Source organism: Tamandua tetradactyla, chromosome 8, assembly GCF_023851605.1.
Source record: "Tamandua tetradactyla isolate mTamTet1 chromosome 8, mTamTet1.pri, whole genome shotgun sequence".
Taxonomy (NCBI): Eukaryota; Metazoa; Chordata; class Mammalia; order Pilosa; family Myrmecophagidae; genus Tamandua; species Tamandua tetradactyla.
The window spans coordinates 73,508,922-73,531,372 of NC_135334.1; the positions used below are offsets into that span (position 1 = coordinate 73,508,922).

At 56.8% G+C, this 22,451-nt stretch overlaps 1 protein-coding gene across 11 annotated transcripts in view; it reads left to right on the forward strand.

The window, feature by feature from the left end:
- The window catches only part of ARAP1 (ArfGAP with RhoGAP domain, ankyrin repeat and PH domain 1), a 74,839-nt gene extending 59,518 nt beyond the window's left edge, over positions 1–15,321 (forward strand). For 9 of the 11 annotated variants that reach the window (XM_077113679.1, XM_077113676.1, XM_077113683.1 and 6 more), the window contains 19 exons: positions 1,797–1,932; positions 2,226–2,328; positions 3,267–3,462; positions 3,736–3,787; positions 3,903–4,066; positions 4,287–4,499; positions 4,864–4,969; positions 5,348–5,495; positions 5,578–5,664; positions 5,758–5,826; positions 6,104–6,221; positions 7,357–7,470; positions 7,692–7,837; positions 8,376–8,459; positions 11,808–11,890; positions 12,622–12,672; positions 12,841–12,904; positions 14,271–14,420; positions 14,723–15,321. In XM_077113679.1, the coding sequence (XP_076969794.1) occupies positions 1,797–1,932; positions 2,226–2,328; positions 3,267–3,462; positions 3,736–3,787; positions 3,903–4,066; positions 4,287–4,499; positions 4,864–4,969; positions 5,348–5,495; positions 5,578–5,664; positions 5,758–5,826; positions 6,104–6,221; positions 7,357–7,470; positions 7,692–7,837; positions 8,376–8,459; positions 11,808–11,890; positions 12,622–12,672; positions 12,841–12,904; positions 14,271–14,420; positions 14,723–14,740 (2,102 nt within the window). In that variant the 3' untranslated portion in view covers positions 14,741–15,321. The remainder of the gene's footprint in view (positions 1–1,796; positions 1,933–2,225; positions 2,329–3,266; positions 3,463–3,735; positions 3,788–3,902; positions 4,067–4,286; positions 4,500–4,863; positions 4,970–5,347; positions 5,496–5,577; positions 5,665–5,757; positions 5,827–6,103; positions 6,222–7,356; positions 7,471–7,691; positions 7,838–8,375; positions 8,460–11,807; positions 11,891–12,621; positions 12,673–12,840; positions 12,905–14,270; positions 14,421–14,722) is intronic. The other 2 variants (XM_077113685.1, XM_077113686.1) reach the window with 2 other exon arrangements.
- Positions 15,322–22,451: the final 7,130 nt, after the last annotated feature.

The window sequence follows — 22,451 nt, forward strand, 5'->3', positions numbered from 1 at the left end:
GGTGCCAAATGGACCTTGGCAGAGTCTCCCTGGAGGGTTTCCTCAGTATGGTCTTTGGTACATAGTAGGTGCTTAATAAGAGAGCTAAACAGAGATAGGGATGGGGCACAGACACTTTGGAGCAGATCACTGCCAGTATTTTCTGCAGATTAAAGAAACCTTTATTGAGTCCCCTTTGGGTGCGGGTCCTATATATGGGTGTGGGTACTAGGAGCCTGGGGATAGTAGAAAGTTTGAGGACCAAGTTTACGTTCCATCCTTCCTTGGGCCTCAGGCCTCCAGGAACTGCCCCCCTCCGGGGAGAGTCCACAGTTGTTACACACCACACAGCCAGCTGCTGTACCCCTTTACCTCTTTGACCTCGTCTCCCCCTCACTCACTGGATTTTTTGCTCCAGCTCCCCTGGCCTTTTTGCTAAATGGTGTGCTAGGTTCACTCCCACCAGGGCCTGCGCACTTGCTGTTCCCTCTGCCCTAAATGCTTTTCCCCAAATATCTGCGTGCTTGGTCCCTCACTTTAGTCAGGTCTCTGTTGAAAATGTCACTCCCTCAGAGACGTCAGTCCCAACCATTTTATCCAAAATAGCATCTCCTTCACTCCCTCCCCTCACCTATTTTTTTCTTCACACCATTTATCTGCATTAATTTGGCTCTTTATGTGTGCACCTATCGCCACTCTGCACCCCACTGGAATATAAGCTCTTCCTGGTCACCACTGGAGCCCCAGTGCCTGGAAAGGTGGTTGGCACACAGCAGGCACCCGGCAAATGTCTACAGCATGAGAGGTGAAGGGTAGGGCTGGTATTACTAGAGAGAAAGCACAAAATGTCTCACCTTCACAGACAAGATGAGAGACAGGGTTTGCTGTTGCTGAGGGCATTGCCCCCATGATGAAGCCCCCCCCCCAACCCCCAAAGAGATTTCTTTGGCCCTCTATGCTGTTCACCACCTACCTGTTCGTGAACAGGGGCACTGCCCTCATCTGCCTCCCTCTGCCCAATAATGTCATTTATATAAGGGCCTGAGTCATCCTTTTCCCCTTGGTTGCCAGGAAGCTCTGAGCCATCGTGAAGCTCAGTGCCATGAACTATACAACCTGTATAGCCTTGATGCTCTGCTCTCTGCCCTACTTTTCCTGGACTGACTACCACTTTTTTCTTTTACGGGATCTTAACATTATAGGAGGAGGTAGGGTATAGAGCAGTGAGTGTTACTGATGGAGAGAGGGGCACTGGGAGGGCAGTTAGGTGAGTTCAGGGGAGCGTGGAAGGCTTCCCATGACATCTCTGCTGTCCCTGCAGGCTGAGTAGAACATGGAGGGAGGAGGGTGGGCAAAAATTGGGAGTGCAGGGGGTGTGCTCAGGAGTGGTCAGAGAGGAGCCTGGAGAGGTGGCGGGGCAGCCTATGCAGGGCCATGTACACCAGGCTGAGGGCACAGACACTGTCCTGAGAAGAAGGGGGAGCCATGGACAGTCTTTGAGCAGGAGAGAAGAGTCTGATTTTAGCTTGATGACTTTTTGGATCTTGGAAGAAATGAGGTTGGAGGCTACAAACCAATGAGGAAGTCACTGCAGGGGTCCAGGGGAGAGGATGAGGTTTGGGTGGCTTGGAACCCTGCAGTGTCCTGGGCTGGGGCTGTGGGGCTGGAGAGAGAAGATCCGGGGGATGCTTGTGAGTAGGAATGTAGAGGATGTGGGGTCAGAGGGATGTGTAGCCCCAAGGTGGATGCAGAGGCTGTTTTCAGGTAAGAGTGGGAGCTGAGTTCCAGCGTGGCTCCCCTGCCTAACTTCTCTCCAGAGTTCAGCCGACGCTGGTGTGTCCTTAGCGACGGAATCCTGAGCTACTATGAGAATGAGCGGACAGTGACACCCAATGGGGAGATCCGGGCCAGCGATATCGTATGCCTGGCAGTGCCCCCTCCTGACACCCATGGGTGAGCACCCCTGGAAAGTCAGACTGTTACTCCTGTGAGGTTCACTCCTCTTCCCATGAGGAAGACAAAGAAGCAAGCCCAGAGAGGGAGAGGACCTCCCCAGGGTCACACAGCAACTGGGCTGTACATAGGCTGAACCAGGTCTCTTGAGGCCCCAGTTTTTCTATCACCTCTTAGGGACCTGGGGAAGGGTAGGCACAAGGGCAGTGTGGAGGGGACAGAGATGACAGTGACGGGAGCCTTAGCCTGGGGCTGGGCAGGGTGAGCCTGAGTCCTGGCCCATGTGTCTGCAGCTTTGAACACACCTTTGAGGTGTACACGGAGGGAGAGCGGCTATACCTGTTTGGCCTGGAGAGTGCAGACCTGGCTCGTGAGTGGGTCAAGTGCATTGCCAAGGTGGGCCTGGATTGTAGGGTGGGTGTGGGGAGAGTCTGGCAGGGGCCCAGGCTGGGGACTCATAAGCGATGCGGGGTAGGGCCAGTCCCATGGATTCCACCTCTCCCATCTGAATGAACAGGGGCTAGATGGAGGGCAGCAGGCACAGAGTGAGCTTCTCAGGCCAAGGGCCTAACATAATCTGCAGTCCCTTGGAGGGGAGGTCAGGAGAACTGTCTCAGCTCTGCAGGAGAGCTCAGGCCTTGCATTCTATAGATGTTCAATATATGTTTAATAATGAGTAACAGAGCCATCTTTAGATGGACAACGCAGCCTCCAGAGGGAGCAAACTCCTTTTCTCTGGGTTTGTGCAGGTAGAGGCTGAAGGGAAGCAGCCAAGAGGCTGCAGAGAATGCTCTGTCCTGGGGACTGGAGCCAGGTGCCACCTGGGGTCCCCTCTGCCATGAGAGCCCATGACTTACCATTTGCTCATTCATTGATCAGTTGTTTATGAGCCTCCAGAGCATCAGTCCTCAAGGTCCTGGGGACCCAGGGGACCCACTCTTGGTCCCCGGCTCTTTAGTAGTTCCTAGGCTGGTGGGGGAGAACAGGAGGGTCCGGACAGCAATAACAGCGTATGTGATTGGTGCTACAACAGAGAGCTGTGTTAGCTGGGAAAAGGGACATCCCTGATGGTTCGGGGAAGGCTTTCCAGAAGCGGGCACATCTGAGTAGGTTTGGAGAAAAGACTAGCATTCTCACCAGATGGAACTGTGGCATGATTCAAAACTTCAGTAACTGGGCTGAGTTCTGACCTGGGGAAGAGAAGAGGAGCTGGGTCAGGAAGGGGGCACGCACCCACCAGCCAAGGAACAGGGCTGTCCCAGGCAGGCAGAGGTGTTGGCTGATGCAGTCTTCCCTAGCTGCCCCCCACTCCCACCCCGGCTTCCCCCCACCAGGCGTTCGTGCCCCCCCTGGCTGAGGAACTCCTGGTCCGGGATTTCCAGAGGCTTGGACGCCTACCCTACAAAGCTGGCCTGAGCCTGCAGCGGACCCAGGAGGGCTGGTTCTCCCTCACCGGCTCCGAGCTCCATGCCATCGTCCCAGAAGGGTCCAGTGAGGAGCCACTGCAGCTACGGAAACTGCAGGAGCTTTGTGCGTGGACCTGGACCCAGGTTCCCACCTCCAGGGCCCCCCTTCCTGGGCTTCCAGGCCCCCAGCCCCTTCCCTGAATGTCTGAACTCTATCCTGGCCTGGTCAGAAGGCACCACCCACGCTCTCATGTCTTCCCCTGCCCTTGGGGTACATCTCAGCAACCCCTTAAGTTGACGGGTGGGTCCCAGGAATGCGCATGGCGAGAGCCTCAGGAGGGAGTAGGCTGGGGGGCATGAATAAGGCCTTGGCCTCACCTTGATGGTCGCTCCACAGCCATCCAAGGGGACGGTGAGAACCAGGTGTTGGTGCTGGTGGAGCGAAGGAGGTGAGCAGTGACCTCCCTGAGGAGCTCTGGGAAGGAGGAGGCAATCCCGACAGTCCAGGGTGGGGGAGAGGGGGGCAGGGGCAGGTCCCACAGTGACTGACCACCCCTGGCCCAGGACGCTGTATATCCAGGGGGAGCGGCGGCTGGACTTCATGGGCTGGCTGGGGGCTATCCAGAAAGCAGCGGCCAGCTCCGGGGCCACGCTGTCGGAGCAGCAGCTCGGGGACTCGGACATCCCGGTGATCGTGTACCGCTGCGTGGACTACATCACCCAGTGCGGTGAGCCTCGCCCTCGTGCCTCTGGCCAGGCCTCTCCCCACAAGACCTGAACCTGGTACCCCAAGGCCGCCAGGGCCCCCGATCCTCTGCAAGTAGCGCTGCAGGCCAGCCCCATGACGCAGCTTCTGCAAACCCCATCCCAGAATGCCCTGCGCACTTGGCCCCGCCCTCCACCTTGGCCCTGCCCCTGAGCTCAGTGCCTCCGCCTCCCCCTCCCCAGGCCTGACCTCTGAGGGCATCTACCGCAAGTGTGGACAGACGTCGAAGACACAGCGGCTGCTGGACAGCCTTCGGCAGGATGCGCGTTCTGTGCGCCTCAAGGAGGGCGAGCAGCATGTGGACGACGTCTCCTCGGCACTCAAGCGCTTTTTGCGTGACCTGCCGGATGGGCTCTTCACGCGGGCCCAGCGCCTTAACTGGTTGGAGGCCTCAGGTGGGCCCTGCAGCCTGTGCCCAGCCTGAGACCCTGGCTAGCACTGTGAGCTTGGAGTCCACCCAGACCTCAGGATTTCCTCCCACTCCCATCATACACTTGGACAAGATGTTCCCCAGTGGAAGAGCTCCAGTTCTGTATTATTCTGTACCCATCGCCACCCCCACCCCCATGCATCCTCCTGCTGCTTCTGGTCTTCATTCCATTCAGGTGGAGAATGTCTTACCCGTACTGAGTACCTGGCCTGATTTGTCCTGGCAGGGACAGCCGTGCTGGCACCTTGCAAGAGGCAGAGCCGCCAGAGGGGTGGGACAGGGGAGGTGGTTTCCGGGGTTCCTGACCTGATTTACCTCCCCCCACCCAGAGATTGAGGATGAGGAGAAGAAGGTCTCGAGGTACCGAGAGCTCCTGGCATGTCTGCCCCCAGTCAATCGTGCCACAGTGAAGGCCCTTATCAGCCACCTCTACTGGTGAGGGGTGAAATCATCATGAAGCGCTGGTGGTGGGGGGACGTGGAGAACTGATTTCTAGTCTACTCTGATTTTAGACTCCTCCTCTCAATTTCCTACAAGATGGGAGAATAGAGGAGGGTTCAGTTTAGGGTCAGATCTTGGCCACATCTCCCAGCTTCCCAGTTCTGCTTCTCGCCAGTACCCAAGATATGTCCCGAAAAACCATTTCTACAACCCACCCCTCCCCTGCTAAATTGGCATTTCCCTCTGACCAGGACTTCCCTGGCTTGCTCCAGGGGCCAATCTTGGCCCCGTCAGGAATTGGGAAGGCGAGGCTGGGACGTTCCTGGCTAGACTCAGGTTCCTCACTCATGGCCTCCCTCCCGCCCTGCCCAGTGTCCAGTGCTTCTCAGACACGAACCAGATGAACACGCATAACCTGGCTATTGTGTTTGGGCCCACGCTCTTCCAGACAGACGGGCAGGACTACAAGGCCGGCCGCGTGGTGGAAGACCTCATCAGCCACTACGTGGTGGTGTTCAGTGTGCGTCTCCGGCCGGAGGGTGGTGGGGGGCCGGGTTTGGCTTCCCGGGCAGCGCTAACCAGTCCTCCCCACCTCTTACCAGGTGGATGAGGAGGAACTGAGGAAGCAGCGAGAGGAGATCACCGCCATTGTGAAGATGCGTGTGGCGGGCACTGCCAGCGGGACCCAGGTGAAGGACAGGGCCTGGGGTGGGGGCCCAACCACGGTGCAGGCCGCTTGCGTCTGCCCCCAAGGCCTCTAGCTGAGCCCTGTCTCCCTGCAGCATGCCGGCGACTTCATCTGCACCGTGTACCTGGAGGAGAAGAAGGCGGAGACAGAGCAACATATCAAGGTGGGGGTGCGGGACCCAGAAGCCACGGGGCCAGAGGTGTCAGGCTGGGCGGCAGGCCCCAGGCTCAGGTGGCTGGGAGCCTGTAGCTGGCTGGTGCTGGGTCCTGTCTTTATTCCTCCTCCCCACCCAGCTGATCAGGACGAGTGGGTAACACCCCATGTGCGTCGCAGGCCTCTTGGGGACCCTGACAGGGGTGGGCTCGTTCTGGCTCATCACTCAGCTGGATGGTAGCAGAGTTGGGGGGTGAAGCTGATCTCCCCTCCTTTGGTTCCCGCAGATTCCTGCATCCATGACAGCTGAGGAGCTCACCCTGGAGATACTGGATCGCAGGAATGTGGTCATCAGGGAGAAGGACTACTGGACCTGCTTCGAAGTCAACGAGAGAGAGGAGGCAGGTGGGTGGCCGCTGGGGTTGGGACAGGGCGTGGTGTGGGCCGGGAAGCTGGTCTCACTGGTGACGACGCTTCCTCAGGAGGCACCGAGAACGGTGGTGTTTGCAAGGGTAGGGACGGTGGGTTGGATGATGGGGTGGCGGGTGACACCAGTGATGGTGAAGGTGGTGGTGACTGTGCAGGGGGATAGGATGGTGGGGGTGAGGATAGGGTGTGAAGGGGCCGTAGGGATTGGTCGTGAAGGCGTTTTGTGGTAAAGGGTGGTCTTAAAGGTGGTGGAGGATGAGGGTGTATCTGTTCATTTGTTTAGCTGTTTATTATTTGTCGAGTGCCAGGCACTGAGGTGGGGATCCAAACACAATCCTTTCCCTCGTGGAAATGACAGTCTGGTGGGGGGCAGAGGCATTCATCCAGCACACTCACGGATGCGTGTATGTCACAGCAGTGCTCACAGCTCTGCAGGAAGTGTCCACGGTGCCACCAGAGCTTACAGCAGGGGCTGTGGCTTCAGGTTCCCTGAGCTAGGAAGGGTGGGGGCTGCTGGGTGAATTGGAAGCAGGGAGTGCTTCTGGGTGGCTCCACGGCATAGGCAAAAGCCCTGAGATGGGAAGGACACAGCACTTTCAAGGAGTTTGCAAGAAGGGGGGTGGGGGGGGGCTGGAGCTGGGGCTGGAGGCAGAGGCCACACCGGGCCTACCCACAGTGGACACCACTCACTGAAGGGTCATAGGTGGAGGTGGTTGGGATTTTGAAGAGATGAAATGACTACTTGCTGCTGGCTGGAGAGAGGCGGGGAGGATGGTGAGAATGGAGGCAGAAGGCCACAGTGCCAGGGTGGGGCCATAGGGATGGGAAGTTGGGAAGCAAGGAGATCTGGGATGTGGAGGGGAAGGACTACCTGAGCAGTCTACCTGCAGGGAATGCTCGTGGCTTTGATTTGGGGCATAAGTGTGAGCAGCTTTGGTTGCAGCCAGGGTGTGTGAAGCCTGAGGCTCGGCCATGGGAAGGGTGGTGTGTCAGGGGCAGTAGTGGGCGGTGGGGGTGCCCGGTGACACATGGGGCATGTGGATGGGGTCAGGCCCTCTTGGTGGTGTCAGGCCATGTGGCCCCAGTGACCACGGATGTGACCTTCCCCCAGAGCGTCCCCTGCACTTTGCGGAAAAGGTGCTGCCGATCCTGCACGGGCTGGGCACAGACAGTTACCTGGTGGTGAAGAAGCACCCGTCCATGGAGGCCATGCTGCTGTACCTGGGTAGGTGGTGCGCTCGTCCGTGGGACCTGTGAGGAGGGCTGGTCAGGTGGGGCCTTCCATCCGGAGCCGTGGTGGTACCTGGTGGCCCCAGGGAGGTGCAGCTCAGGCAGAGGGTGCCAGGTGGGTGGGCCTGTGTGGGGGCTGAGAGCCAGCTCCAGGCCATCTGGGGCAGTGGGTGGGAGGGTGGTGGTGTAGCCCCGGCCGCTCCCGTGCTCCCGCAGCCAGCCGGGTGGGCGACACCAAGCACGGCATGATGAAGTTCCGCGAGGACCGCAGCCTCCTGGGCCTGGGCCTGCCCTCAGGTGGCTTCCACGATCGCTACTTCATCCTCAACAGCAGCTGCCTGCGGCTCTACAAGGAGGTCCGGGTAAGCATCCCCACCGGATCCTTCCCTGGAATGGGCAGCTGCACCCTGTATATGTTCCGAATCCCCTTGGTCCGTAAGTGGCATATCTTCATCGTGGGGTGTTGGGACGACACAGCAGCGGGGGAGGCCGGTACTAGTCCACTAGGGATCTAGTGGACTCCCCTGTACCCTCTGGCCCCACTAGATCCTGGCACCAGATGCCATCACAGCACACACATGCTCTGTCTGCCTCACCTGTGCCAGTTCCGTATCACGGTGTCCACAATGAAATGCTACGTGGTGATAGCTCGGAGTCATGGCCCGTGCGTTCTTTGTCACTTCACCAGCCATTATCCTGCCTGGTCCACACTCGTACCCCTGCCTCCTCACCCTGTCCACCTGCCAGGTGACCCCCCCAGACCATACTCCATCTACGCACACCCCCCTTCCCCCTCGTTTTTGTAGTCACATGCCATATCCCACCATACACCACACACACACTGTCCTAGTTTTGGACCTGGGACTTCTTCGTCTGTAACCCTGATCCTCTATCAAACAGAGCCAGAGGCCGTGGAGCGGGGCCCCTGAGACCGTGAGTAGCTGTGGGCTGACTGCCAGCTGCCTTACACCACCTGCGGGCCAAGTGAGCCACGGGTGGGAGTATGGGGACGTGGCAAGAGCTCCCAGGTCATCTCCAGGCATGCTTCCCTGCCCCTAGAGGGATACTTCTGCCTGGGTAAAGGTCCTTGCTCAGGTTCAGCTGAGATCTGCCTTCTGGGGTGCTCCCATGGATCCCAGCTGTGCATTGGGGACCAAAGAGCATAGATGTCCCTACAGATGGGCAGCAGAGACCATGTTGCCAAGTCCAGTGATCTAGCCTGAGCTCCTGCAGCTGCCCCACCAGTGGTTTCAGCCCCTTCCTGCCTCTGACGTGTGCTCAGGACACCTGGGCAGGCCTGGCTGCCATGGAGGCAGCAGAGCAGATGGAGCAGGACCCTTACCTCCCTCTCTTTGCACTTTGTACTTCTGTTAATGCTTTGGCTGACCCTTGTGAGGAATACATCCTCTTCTGTCCTTTGTGTCCTTCTCTGATCACATCCTCACATCTGAGCGTAGGAGCCCTGTCCACCCCTCCAGCCCATGGCCCTGGCTTCTGGGATGCTGTCCTCTGACCTCATCCCTCTTACCCCACGGAGCACAGCAAGATCATCAGTGTGGGCAGCAGGGAGCGAGGAGGGCTGAGGCACCTGGAAAAGCAGCTGGCATGGAGCGGAAGAGACAGGAAGTCTAGAAAAGGAGAGCAGGTCTAGGGTTTATCAAGCCAGGCTTGGTGCCAGGCCCTGCACATACCGAGTCACGTGATCCTCACCACTCTCCGGGGGAGGAGGGATTATCCCCGTTTCACTCCAAGAAAATAGACTTTGGATGACTTGCCCAAGGCTATTTCTAGGTCGTGGGTTGGCATTTGAACCCAGATTTGTTAGTGCCAAAGCCCAAGCTTTGTGTTCCTGAAGTATGGAAACTCAAGAACCAGCAGTTTGGAACTGTTCAGAGACCCTTCCCACCCCCTTTGGGGTTGTCACCTCAGTGACAGCCGGCACTGCTGGCCTGGTGGAAGCCCTAGGAAGATGTGCTTTGGCTACCGAGGTATTGGTAATTCTGATATTTGTGGGTTTATAGGGCAAAAGGACCAAATATTTAAAGTTGAGACAATCCTAGGAATTCAGGGTATGTGGCCACTCAAGCCTTATCCTGGGGGTTCGATGGTTTTGTTAAAGACCTGTAGACACCTGGAAGAGGCACATTCTTGGGAGATCTTGGTTCGTACAGAGGTCCTTGAGCCTTAAGCGGTGACCTTCGTTCTCTTACAGTGACCTCATATTCCAGAGATTCTGCAAGCAGAGCTATTTAATAAGAAACTAGGTTCTCGGGGACAAAAGGCGATTCCATTTATTCCTGCTTCCCTCGCTCCCCAAGACCCTCCCTCCACCTCCCTGTCTCAGCCACATCGCATCACCTCCATGGCTCCCATACGCCATGCAGCCCCAGGAGGCAGGGTATTGCTTGTTCAGATTCTTGGGGAGCCACCGCCTGATTTGGATTCTTTATTTCCTGTGATCCTCTCCATACCCTGCTAGGAGTCGTCATTCCTTTCCACCCACTGGCTTGTTTCTTCCACTGTTGATTCACTTTGTTCCTTGCTTCAGTCCTGTTCCTTTCACACCACGAGCCCGACGTCTGCTAAGCCCACAGCCTGTTTTCAAGTCCATCAGCCCAGTTCATTCCATATCTGCAGCCCAGTTTCTTGCCATCTTTTCTTCAGACTTGACCAGAGCCTTTTGTTTCCTGTGCCTGCAGCCTCATTTCTTCCACAGCCTCTGTCTCAGTCTCTCCATTCCTCCTACTTGCTGTATTCCATTCTGTAGTTTGATTTCTTTGGTGCTCACAGCCTTGCTTCTTCCCTGCCTGCAAGCAGGTTTCCTCCTTTTTTGTATTCTCTCCATACCTGTTTCTACCACATCTGTATTTCCATTCCCATTGCCCAGTGTCCTCCCTGCCTATAGCCTTGATCTACCCATGCCTGCAACCCACTTTATCCCAGGCCCTTTAGGGGCACATGGCCCCTTGTGAGGTCAGGTCCTGTCTGGTAGAGGACATGGCACTCCCCAATCAGTGCCTTGATCGTCAGAGGGTATCGTGGTGAAAGCAGGGTAAAGAGTCCCTGTAAGCCCCTCCAGAACCACACACCCTGTGACAATGCTCTCCACTAATCCCTAAGCAGTCCATTGTTTTACAACATTACAAGGAAGCCCGCCAATTCCTGAAGCTTTTTCCACCTCCTGTGGCCTTCCCCTAGTCCTCTCCCTTTGTTCCTGTTGAGCAGTCATGCCTGGGGGTGGCTGGGAGCAATGGTGGGGAATAGAAGGATAGTGGCTCAATCTCTGACCCCCGGTTTTGGTTGTAAGTGTGTCCCCCTCCCTGCCTTCCACCTTGGTGCCCCTCCTAGCCCAGGTGTGTCTGGCTGGGGGACAGCTTGGAGCAAGTGGCCCCTGAGCAGGTGTGAGGCTTACAGCTTGACTTGCAACCAGCCTCTTCCTTGGGGGTTGTTGCTCTCATCCTCCTGCCTCCGAGGCAGCCTGCTCCTCCCAAGCCCACACCCATGTGCAGGGGCAGAGGTGAGCAGGTCAGTGATCTGGTGCCCTCCCCAGTACATCGGTCTCTTGCTTCCTGCGCTAGACCACTGGGAATTTCTCCCTTTGGTCTACGGAACAGCCATTCTGCTTTAGCTGGAGTCATTAGCCTTCTCCTCGTGGAACCAAAGAGCTGGTAGTGCTGACCTTACCACAAGCCTTAATGTTCACACGGTCAACCCTGGAGCCTCTGTGGGGCAGGGAGGGGTGGGGAATGAATAATTTGGGACAACACAGACACCAGCAGCTAAGCAAGGCTCTCAGATCACACATGCTTGTGCTAGTTTGGTACCAGAGGGTTTCGTGCAGCAGTTTCCCTCCACAAACCTTCTGTAGCCAGTGCTACATGTCAATTCTCCAATCTGCAAGGAGCAGGAAGGGACTAAGATTCGCTGCTCTGGATGAAGCCTTAAAGGCATTCTTTGTATACCTCAGTTTCCACATCTGTAGAATGGGAAAAATAATGGTATAGCTGTTTGAAAAGGGTGGCTTTTTAAAACACAAGGATGAAGGTCATCCTCTGGCAGGGTGACTGCCTTGGGGTCTAAGGGTTGACTGTCTGATGCTGCTGCAGGGAGTGAGGCCTAGGGAGGCCTCGGGCTGGGAGCTGGTCCGGCTTGGATTGTGAACAGGGATCGCTTTGTCTGAAGGGCTTCCTGGAGGAGGTGTCTTATGCTGGGGATGCAGAGAGTGCTAGGGAGTGGGAGGAGGGAGGTGCCCAGACTGGGGAGGACTGACTGCCCCAGTGCCCACCCTGAATGGCTGAAGCTGTACCCTCCCTCTGCCCTCCCCCAATCCAGAGCCATCGACCCGAGAAGGAGTGGCCTGTGAAGAGCCTCAAAGTCTACCTGGGAGTGAAGAAGAAACTCCGGCCTCCCACCTGGTGAGTCGGGGCTGAGGCAAGAGTTCCCGGGGCTGCTCAGAATGTGATGGGGAAGGCACAGCTGGGACCTCTGAACCTGGCAGGAGGCTCTGGAGAGCTGCTGTACCCTGCTGCAGCGGTTCCCAGGGAGGCGTTCCTAGGCCTGCAGCAGCAGCAGTTCCTGGAAATACATTAGAAGCACATATTCTCGTCTACCACCCCAGACCTACTGAGTCAGGGGTTCTGGTGATGGGGTCCAGCAGTTTGTATTTAAAAAAGCCATCCAGGGAACTCTGATACCTGCAGATGTTTGAGGATCACTGGCATGGGTTCAACTTCTATCACTGATTATCTCTGGGACCTTTGTATACTTCAGTTTCCACATCTGTAGAATGGGAGAAATAATGGTACAGCTGTTTCAAAGGGTGGCTATATATTTTTAAAAGTTGAAAGGTATGATACATAGGCACTGTGATCATTAGTAATTGTGATCATCAAACTTGCTTTTCTGATTCTTTCTCTTTCCATCAGCTGCCTGGGCCTGGTTGAGGGTGGGCCTGGGGTGAGGGTGGGGTTGGGGGAGCCAAGGGCCTGGGAGGCTGGTGGGGCTGTGAGAGGCAATGGCCAGCAAGTGCCCAGCTTGCAGGAAGGCCCTGCAAGCTGTCCCCGTCTCCGGCCCAGGCTCCTGGGCTCTGTCCTGAAGGCTTTGCAGGCTGTCAAGTGACCCCACCCTCTTGCTCCATCCTCTGCAGCTGGGGCTTCACGGTGGTACACCAGACGGAGAAACAGGACAAGCAGCAGTGGTGAGCTAGGGCCCCACCCTGAAACCTCAGGCCAAGGAGAGATGGTGGCATGTCCCTCTTAACTGGGTCCCTGTCACCACCCTGAGTTCCTGGGCTGGGGAGGTGGGCCAGGTATCTCCTTCTCAGCCAGGTCCCTGGCAGCATCCAGATCTGTGCCCTGGCCCGCAGGTACCTCTGCTGTGACACACAGATGGAGCTCCGGGAGTGGTTCGCCACCTTCCTCTTTGTACAGGTACCAGGTGCGGGACCTGGGGAGGCTTCCATTACAGAGAATGGGTGCGTTTGCTTCTTCACTATTCATGCCACCCATTGCTCCAGGGAGATTTCCAGCTAGCTTTTAATGCATTTGTTTATTCATCCAACAAACCCTTCCTTCCACCTTGTTTGGTCCAGGCCCTGCCCCTGGGGCATTCCCCATGTGGCACAGAAAACACACCCCAAGTTAGCCCCTTATAGCCTAGTGTGGTCAGTGCTGTGGTGACAGTGGGGAGCCCAGGGACCCTGACCTGGTGGAGATGAGGGGTGGGAATGGAGAAGGCAGCAGGGAGAGGGCGTCATGGGAGCTGAGTCATTGGGACTCAGCAGGGTGGGGAACAACTTCTAGGCAAACGAACAGCCTAAGCAAAGGCAGCGGGACCTGAAAGAGAGCTACAGATTCTTGAATGGAGGGTGAAGCAAGAGGCAGGAAGCATCAGTAAAAGGGACTGGAGTGAGAAGCAAAATTTCAAAGAGCCTTGAAGTCTTCTCCAAGGAAACTGAACTGAACCCAGTGGGCAGAGGGTAAAACCAGGAGAGTTTTAAGCAAGGGAGAGTGGTGTGCAGGCCCAAATCTGAGAGGGCTCATTCCAGATGTGGCATGCAGGGTGGATGGACTGAAGGGCCGTGCCTGGAGGCGAGGAGACCAGCTGCAGTGACCCAGACAGGAACAGGGTCCATCCTCAATAGGGGTGATGACTTCCACACCAAAGCAAGGCCATATGGGACAGCTTAGACCTAAAGCAGAGGAGTTAGAACAAAGATTTAAAATGAGAACTCAGGGGTGGGTCATGGTGTCTCAGTGGCAGAGTTCTCGCCTGCCATGCCAGAGACCCGGGTTCGATTCCCGGTGCCTGCCCATGTTAAAAAAAAAAAAAAAATGAGAGCTCAGAATTACTTAGGGGAAGGGGAGACAAAACAGCACCTGGGCCCTGGCCTGAGGTCTACCCCTGTAGCTAGGTTCGTTTTTAGCCTCAAGCTTCCTGGTAGTCAAGGCATAAAGGAAAACAGTGGATTCTGTAGTTCAAGATTCCTGAATAAAGGAAGTGCAGCCGCGTTTCTCTTGGAGACATGTTTTCTCAGTGCTGCATTCTTGGAGGGGTTTGTTTTGTGGATCCTGACATGGGAGTTGTTGAGTAACATAATTGGCTCTTTTGCCAGGGATACAGTCATGTTCTCCTAACAGCTGCTTCTCATATCGGCTGGAATCAAAGCTGAGGGTTTCACCTCAAATCATAACTGAAGGCATTTCTGGGAAGGGTGGGCGGATCTGGTGCCGAGCGGCCGGCTGAGCCGAAAGCCGAGCCTGGACCCCAGCACCCCTCTTCTCCCCTGCCCCCCAGCATGACGGCCTGGTGTGGCCCTTGGAGCCCTCACGTGTGTCCCGGGCAGTGCCCGAGGCCCGGCTGGGCAGCGTATCACTGATCCCCCTGCGTGGCAGCGAGAACGAGATGCGCCGCAGCGTGGCCGCCTTCACTGCCGACCCCCTCTCTGTGAGTGGCTCTCCATCCCCGCGGGCAGGGCGGGTGGGATGCTGGCTGGACAGCTACCTTCCACCCTGCTTCTCCTGAGTGTGCCCAGGGCCCCTCCTTCCATCCTCAGTAGGGGTCCTAACAGGCCCCCTTGGTTCACAAAATGGCTCACAGGAGCCCCCTCTCTACCTAGCCTGGGGTCCCAGATGACTTGCATCTTCCCAGGCTGGGAATGGAGAGTGGCTGCAGGGCTTCCACAGGGTCCCTGGCCCCCCTGGGGCTCCACAGAGTTCTCATGGAATCGGGGCTTTGCCTCTCCACAGCTTCTCCGCAATGTCTGAGCACAGGAGCCAAGCCCTGGCTCTGGGCCTCTGCCGCCGTGAAGCCTGCCTTCCTGCCCAGACACCACTCATGCCCTGCGTGCCTGCTGTGAGCCAGCAGGGGGCGCATGAGGACGCCACACCCCACACCCCACCTTCTGACCGCAGCCTGGGGTTCCCTGCCCTGGGGGGGGTGGGTAGGGGACGGCAGGGGCTGCCTGGGGAGGAACCCCTCTTTGTTCTGTCCAGGTGCTCAGCCCTTCTGGCTTGACCTGCCCACCCCCAGGGTTACCCACCTAGCTTTGTGGGGTCAGAGAGATGGGCGTAAATCAGGAACTCTGGAGGCCCTGGGGCCCCCCCGCTGGAAGGGAGCCCAGCCCCAGGCCACAAACTCCAAGACAGTGAGAGCACGGATGCACTAAGGGAACACTCACCTGGGATGGGGAGGGAGCTCTCGGGTAAGTTTCTACAGGGCTGAGAACTGGACTTTGGGGGCTTCAGCCCCCTCTTCTGTCTGGGTTGACTGGGAAGGACTGGGCTGCCCAATCCCCCTTCCCCATTTTGGGGGCTTTTTGATAATATAAATATATCTGTATATTTTACCCTATGTGCTAAGGCCTGTGATTGGTGGGGGGATTAGATGTCTCAGGGTGGGAAGGGACCGGAGGTGGGGAGGCCCAGAGGTGTGTGTCTTGTGCCCCAAAGCTGGAGATGTGGGTCCTGCTCTTGCTGTGCCCTGAGCTGTTCGGAGACTCTCCCAGGGCAGGGGAGAGGCCTGGCCCAGCTCCCTGCCTTCACCATTGTTCAGTGCAGCCTGATGGAGAAGCCCCAGCTAGGCCTGGGCTGAGTCCTGATCCCAGCCAGGACAGACCCTCACTAGCACTGCTGGACACAGGCCCCAGAATCACAGGAACTTTATTAAATTAGGAAGAAAGGCCTTCAAAACATCCTTGGCCCTTATGCACACCCCCTCAGGGTTGGGCCCTGCCTTGCACCCGGAAGTTACCCTCACTATGTTCTGCCTGACCATTGTCTCCAAGACACAAGGCCCTGGCTAGCAGGGGAGATAATGAGCTGTTCAGAGATGGGTTTGGGACTCCCTGGGAAGGTGCCAGACACCACATTCCTCCCTCTGCCTAGAGCCTCATTACCAGCGTCTCTCCGGGGGCCCAGCAGGCACATAGGCTGACCTCTCATCCCCAGCCAGTGGGGCTGGGCAAAGAGGTGGGGAGTGAACCAGATGACCTCCCACCTGTGATCCGGTTCAGTGGTGAGGGCTGGGGGCCTGTGGGGGCCTTGGGGACCTTGGACTCCAGGTACCTTGTCCCTATCTCGGGTGTTAGGGGAAGGGAAAGCATGGAGACTGGAACTGTTTCTCTACCACTTTCACAGGCTGGGGTTAAGCCCCTGAGTCTCCCACCTCTTGCCCTAAACTGAGATGGGCCCTTCCAGGCCAGACTGACCAATTGAACATCTGACCATTCCACCTCCAGTAAGAACAAGGCTGACGAGCCCCGTTGCTAATGTGTTCAGGGGCTAGAATTTTTCCTTGGACCTGACCTTGGACTGACCAGTTCTGAGGCCCAAAGAGAGGGGTGCATCCCTTTTGGGCTGCCAGTGTCACAGGGTTGGCTGCAGTAACTACACTGGGCCACCAGGGGGCAGCGGTGGGCAGCTCAGCATTGTTGGTCCCAACACAGTGTCAGGAGGGCCCTAAGTGCTGTGGTCTTGGCCCAGGCCTTGCTCTGCTGGGCTGTGGGGTGGATACCAGAGCTGCCTTTGCTCCCAGAGGTGGTGATATTTTGGAAGGCAGCACAGCCTGAGCAACGAGAGCATCGGGGATGAAGAGGAAGCTGAGCAGGGAGTCAGGCTTTGGCAAGAGGTGGGGAAAGGGCTGGGGATGGGGATGAGGAGGTAGGGGGGGATGTCTTGTCTCTCTCCCTTCCGCCTCCCCCTGCCCCTCCTTCCCATCTTGCAAAGCATCCTGAGTTCAGAGGCAGTGAGGGCCTCCGGAGACCCCTGGGCTCAGCAGGAAATCGATGGGATGGGGGAGGGGAAGAGCTGAGCCCCGCTTCCTACCCCCCTCTCCCCTGAGCTGAAAGGTGGGAGGGAGGGTCAGGTGAGTGGCCTGGAGCTGAGGGCTTCCCTCCTGGCCCCGTGCTCTCTTGGCCCTCAAGCACCCTGTCCACAGCTGGCTGTCTCCGAAAAGCACTGGTGCAGAATCTTGGGTAGATGCCAGTTCTCATTTACAAGTTGTGTAGCTTTGGATGAGTTGCTTAGGTCTCTGATGTTCCACCTTCTCATCTGTACTTTGGAGATATTAATAGTACCTACCCCCTAGTGGGCTGGGAGGATTAGACGAGCTAAGAAGTGTGAAGTATCTAGCACCAGCCTTTGCTAATACCCTCCCAAATATGTCTGGGGAGACAGCCTGGCATCCAGAGTCCTTTCCAGGCCCAGTGTATTTCCATTCAGCAAACATTTATTGAACATCTACTGTGTGCAGAGCTTTCCTGAGGGCTGAGGGGGAGTGACGGGTAAGTGGTGTAGATACTGATCAAGAAAGACACCATGCAGGAGGTGAGTCCAGAAGGACTGGCTGTGTTTCTGTAAGCGGAGTTGAGATGGAAAGACTTTATCTCAAGGAAAGGGAGTGGGGTGAGTAAAAGACAAAGGGAAGTGACCATGCAGCGAGCAGCGTGTCCAGGTTGGAGCTTAGTGCCCAAAGGTCTTTGCCTTCACCCCTTGCTCTGAATTAAGCACATCCCAGTCAAATAGGCTCCTCAGAGCCTTCCCCCACCAGCTCTTAGCCACCTCCATGACCTAGGTGACTCAAACCCTGCTCAAAAGAAAGGAGTTTCTTTCTGCCTTGTCTTAAACACGTAAGGAAAGCTGGTCTGAACTCCCCAACCTCACTCCAGGGTGACGCCCTGTAACCTCCTGCAGGCTTTTCTGGATTGCTCCTCTATCCTGCCCTGTTGTGCACATTTGGGGTTTGTGAGTGTGTGGCCAGATCACTGGCACTCAGCTAGAGGCCGGCTCAGCCCTATACCCCATCTCCCACGCCACTTCCAGCCCGTGGAAATTTCCGCACTTTCTCTGCCCCGGTTACAGCTCCGACTGCTTTATTTATCACCCTGGAGACACAGTGGCACAGGCACACACGCATGAACATTCAGGCCCTGCACACATGTGGTGCCTGCACACCTTCCAGATCTGCAAGTGCATGCTGCGTGCACACACACACACACACGTGCGCACAGCATGTGTATGAACACCCACACAGACAAAGAGCTCTCTAGGAAAATTGCTCTTCCCACCTTCTCCTCCTCCTCCTCCACTCTCCTCCCACAACCACCCACCCTCAAGACCCTACGATTCCAAAGGGATGGCCTGGACGGTACCCCTTCCCACTCACCAGGCACTTTTCCCTCTGATATAGTGTATTCTTACTCTTTCCTCCCCCGTCTGTCTCCACAGCTCCCCCTCGCCTCCCCTACCCCCTTGCTGCCGCTTCTCTGCATTCCTCTCTCCACCTAAGTCACTTGAGTCCTCTCTGTCACTATTTGACCCTTAAAGTAGGTTCTGTCCTCCTTCCTGAGGGGCTCAGGATGGGGATCTCACAGAGGTTGACAGAGGCAAAGGGACAGGCTGAGGGGCCCTGAGGCTCCTGTCACCTCCAGTCCCTCTTCCGGGGGCCAGGGAAGGGCTGCGTGCCTGGTGTCATGGAGACCAGCGTCATGGCAACATTGACTGGGGTGGGCAAAGCCTTTCTCCTTTTCCAGGTGCCACCGGAGGAGCTGCCAGGAGGCCTGAAGGAGATGGGCTCTGTGCTGGTACCCAGCCCTGGCCACCACGCCCACCTCCTACCCTTGCCACCCCCAGGGCTCCCCACCTTGACCAACTCTGCTTACACGACAACTTCTGATGCCATGCCACAAATCCTCTTGCAAACATGAGCTCTAGAGATGGAGACCCTGAGGGTTCCTTCATAGAAGGAGCCAGAGAGGGCAAGGGCTTGTTCAGGGTCACACAGCAAATCTGGCCAAGCTCCTGACTCTCATACTTCAGTTCTCTCCTTTGATCTCCCATCTCCCACCCAGGTCAGCAGTCACTGGGACAAAGAAGTCAGTTTAAGCTCAGATCCAGCCACCTGGGAGGTCTCTAGCCAGTCCTTGGTGTTGACAATAATAAAGATGATGTAAATGATAATGATGCTGATAATATCATTATAGAGCTGTCACCAGCCACTGTGCTAAAGGCTTTGCATGCATCATCTCATTTAATCCTTATAAATCCTGTGAGGTAGATATCCTCTCTCCATCCCCATTTTACAGATAGTCTGAGGTGGACTTGCCAAAGTCAGGAGAACAGTAAGTGGTGTAGCTGGTACAGGAATACAGAACCTTCTCAGATGATGCAGGCGGGCCAGGGCTTCATGCCTGGTGCTCTCTCCACCATGCATCCTCCACGTGGCAGACAGTTTTCAATTCTATCTTTACTGCTGCAGGGAGATCACAGGAAGACCTGTGGCTTCATCTGGGTCTGGACTTAGGGTTTCTAGAAACCAGCCAGAGGTGGTTATTTTTTCCAATAACATGGAGAGGGAGCAGAGCCTTCCTAGTGCGATTAGGCCTAGGGAAAGACCTTCCTTGCAATCCAGCAATGCAGAAACTAGCTTTCACTCCACGGGTGCTGTTAGAGTCTCGTCCAGTGTGTAGACTGGAGCCAAGGGGTGGAGGGGAGCACACCCTGCCTACGGAGCCTGCCTTGACTTGTCTCCCGACCTTGATGGAGTCACGTTGCAGCTGCCTCCCTCCTGGCTTATGTAATCTTTCAAATATAGCAGCTGCCTTTATCCAACTGAGTTACACCCCCTCCACCCCCCACCCCAGGTGTGGGGAATTAAGGGGGAAGGCGAAGATCAGGGCTGAGTGGGAGGCCCAGGGTCTCCCAGTAAGGAGATTTCTGCTGGATTGGGCTGGTGGCGGTGAGGGAGCTGGGGTGGGACTCCTGCCCTGATCCATCTCTGTTGAAAGTCCACGTTCCTGGGGACCCTTCTCCAGCATCAAAAGCTAAATCCTGAAAAGCCTATGGCTTTCCCTCCTGGGCATCAACCAGAGGAGATGAGTGAGGAAAAAGAAGTGGAAGATAATGAAGTGAAAGAAGTAGTCTGCTGGGGCAGTGGCCAAGAGTCCCTGGTCCCAGGCTCAGCCCTGCTCTTTACTTGGTGTGTGGCCTGGGCACATCTCTGGCCTCAGTTTCCTCATCTGTGGAATGAGAAACTGGACCTTGTTGGCTCTAGCATCTTAAGATCCATATCCATGGTGATGATCCCAGCCTTAGGTAAAAAGCACTTCCAAGTGTCTGGCCTAACTCCCAGCCCTCCCGGCCTGGATATGCTGCCCTTCAGGAACGGGGAGCTCACTGCTCCCCAAGAAGGGTCACCCTCCCCTCAAAGGGCAGCTGATTCCGGCGTCTGAAGCAGACACTTGACCCCTCAACCCTGGGTTCTGAGTCCCCAAAGCCACGTTCCTGAGGTGTGAAGTGGCTGCCCCCACCTTAGGTCTGTTCTGGAGTCTGTGACTGCCCTTCATTCCTTTGTCAGTAAAGGTCTTGTCACACGTGGTATGACAGGGTCTGGGCTTAGACCAGGAATGCAGGAACTAGGCCAGGCCCGTCCCAAGGACATGGAGCCATTGTCCTTGGAGCCACAGGTGGCAGCTTCCTGGCCAAGGAGTGGGGAGGGGGGGTGGGGAGAAGTACTGTGAGATGGCTCCCTGAGCCCCTCCTTCCCCACTCACCTGGGCTCCTGTTCCCAAGACCCAGAAGTGGAGCAATCCTGGCCCCCAGCCAGAGGGATTCACCCAGGGATATTCAGATCAACGCTCCGTGAAATCCTTGTTCCACCAATTACGGTCTTTCCCGGGAGAGCCCAGGGCTGTTTCACACTCTACAACCTCAGCGGCCCTGGGGGTGGGGGGAGGGGCCGCCCAGGCAGCCGCTCAGCATGGCCCACTGTGGCCACGTGTGTCTCCACATCTACCTCCAGCCTCTTAGCGGAGTTCTGATGTCTCATTTCCACACTCACCTGTCTCCCCTTCTGACTTTCCTCCACCAACATTTCCCACTTGTGCCTGCCCAAGGGCTGAGGGGCTGGGGCAGAGGTGAATGGGACTTTGGCCTGGCCTCAAGGAAAGCGTGATCCATTAGAAGAAATTGGATGAACCCAGGGAGGGGGCTGAGGCAGTAGGACATAGGACAGGTTCCTGGAAGGAAGGCCCAGAATCCAGCGACCCTCCTGCAGGGGCGTTCTGCGTTATGGGTGGGGGCAGGGTATGTGGGATGAACCAGCCCAGGAAGGATGGGCCGGTTTGGGATGGTCAGAGAACAGGAAGAAGAGACGGAAGTCAGCCTGGGAGGGGGAATGGCCTGCATGAAATGGAGGAGAAAGCACTAGGGTGTGCTTAGGGACAGAATTGCCACATCTGGAGCAGAGGATGGAGAAGTTAGTTAGGGACAGATCATGAAAGATCCCAAATGCCTGACTGAGGCGCTTTGCCCCTGTCCTGAGGAGCACAGATTACAGATGTTTTAGCTGACCCCGGTGCATGGTGGAAGTGGGATTGAGGCAGATGGATTGGGCGATTGGCCAGGGGAGAGGGAAGGGAGCAAGGACGTGGGGAGTAGAGGGGACAGATGTGAAAAGTTACCAGGTAAGGGTGAACTGGCAGTCTTGCGTGACAGGTTTGACACAGGAGGTAGAGGAGAACGAAGAGACAAAGTGATTCGAAGTTTCCAGTCTGGGAATTAGAAATTAGCCGATGTCTTTGATAGAGACAGGAAAGCCTGCAAGGCATGTTGGATGTTGAATAATTCAGCGCGAGGCCTATGGGGTGTCTCCGGGGGAGATGTCCGGGAGGCAGCCTGACAACCAGGAGCTCAAGCGAGAGAGCTGGGCCGCAGGGGCGCTCGGAGCTGCGGGTTTGTCCGGGTCCGAGGGGAGGGGAATGAGGAGAGAAGAGGGCTCCGTGCTCCCGTGAGGAGCATCCACATTGCGGGGCGCAGAGAGGCTGAACCAGCCGGGAAGACAGAGGGGCCGGGAGGGTGGGCCGGAGGGGGGCAGCCGAGAAAAGGTCTGCCCTTTGGCCGTGGGGGGCAGCTGGAACCAGTGGGCCTATGACCTTTTAGCGAGGCGGTGGGGGCGGGGCGGAGGCCGGAAGTCGAGGCTGAGCAGCCACCCCGCCTCCCTCCAGTTCCCCTAGAACGGCGACAGCAGTCCGGCTGCGGGGCGGAACCCCGGCGCGTAGAGCTCCCCAGACACTGCCGGGTATCGCCGGGGGGCGGGGCCTGAGGCGGGGGCGGGGCCTCGCCGGGTTGCGCCGGGCCTTTAGGCTCCCACGAGGGCTGGTCTTGCAGGCGGGTTAGAGGTGAGAGGAGGGAGGAGCAAGTGTGAACTGTCTCCAGTCCTCTCCCCTTTCCGCACCTCCCCCTGCCGGCACTGCCCTACAGTAGCCCCTAAGCCAGCATTTGGGAGCGACTGTCCCCTCAGTCCCATCAGTTCAACTTCTTCAACGGAGGTGGGGATTGGGGGAGGGGCACGCGATTTCCTGGGAGCTTTACAGACATCCCCCCAAATCTCACAACCATCCGAGCTTGGAATTTGTGACCCCATCTTTCAGATGAGAAAACTGAATTGAGGTTCAGAGAGGTGAAAGAATGTGCCCCGGGC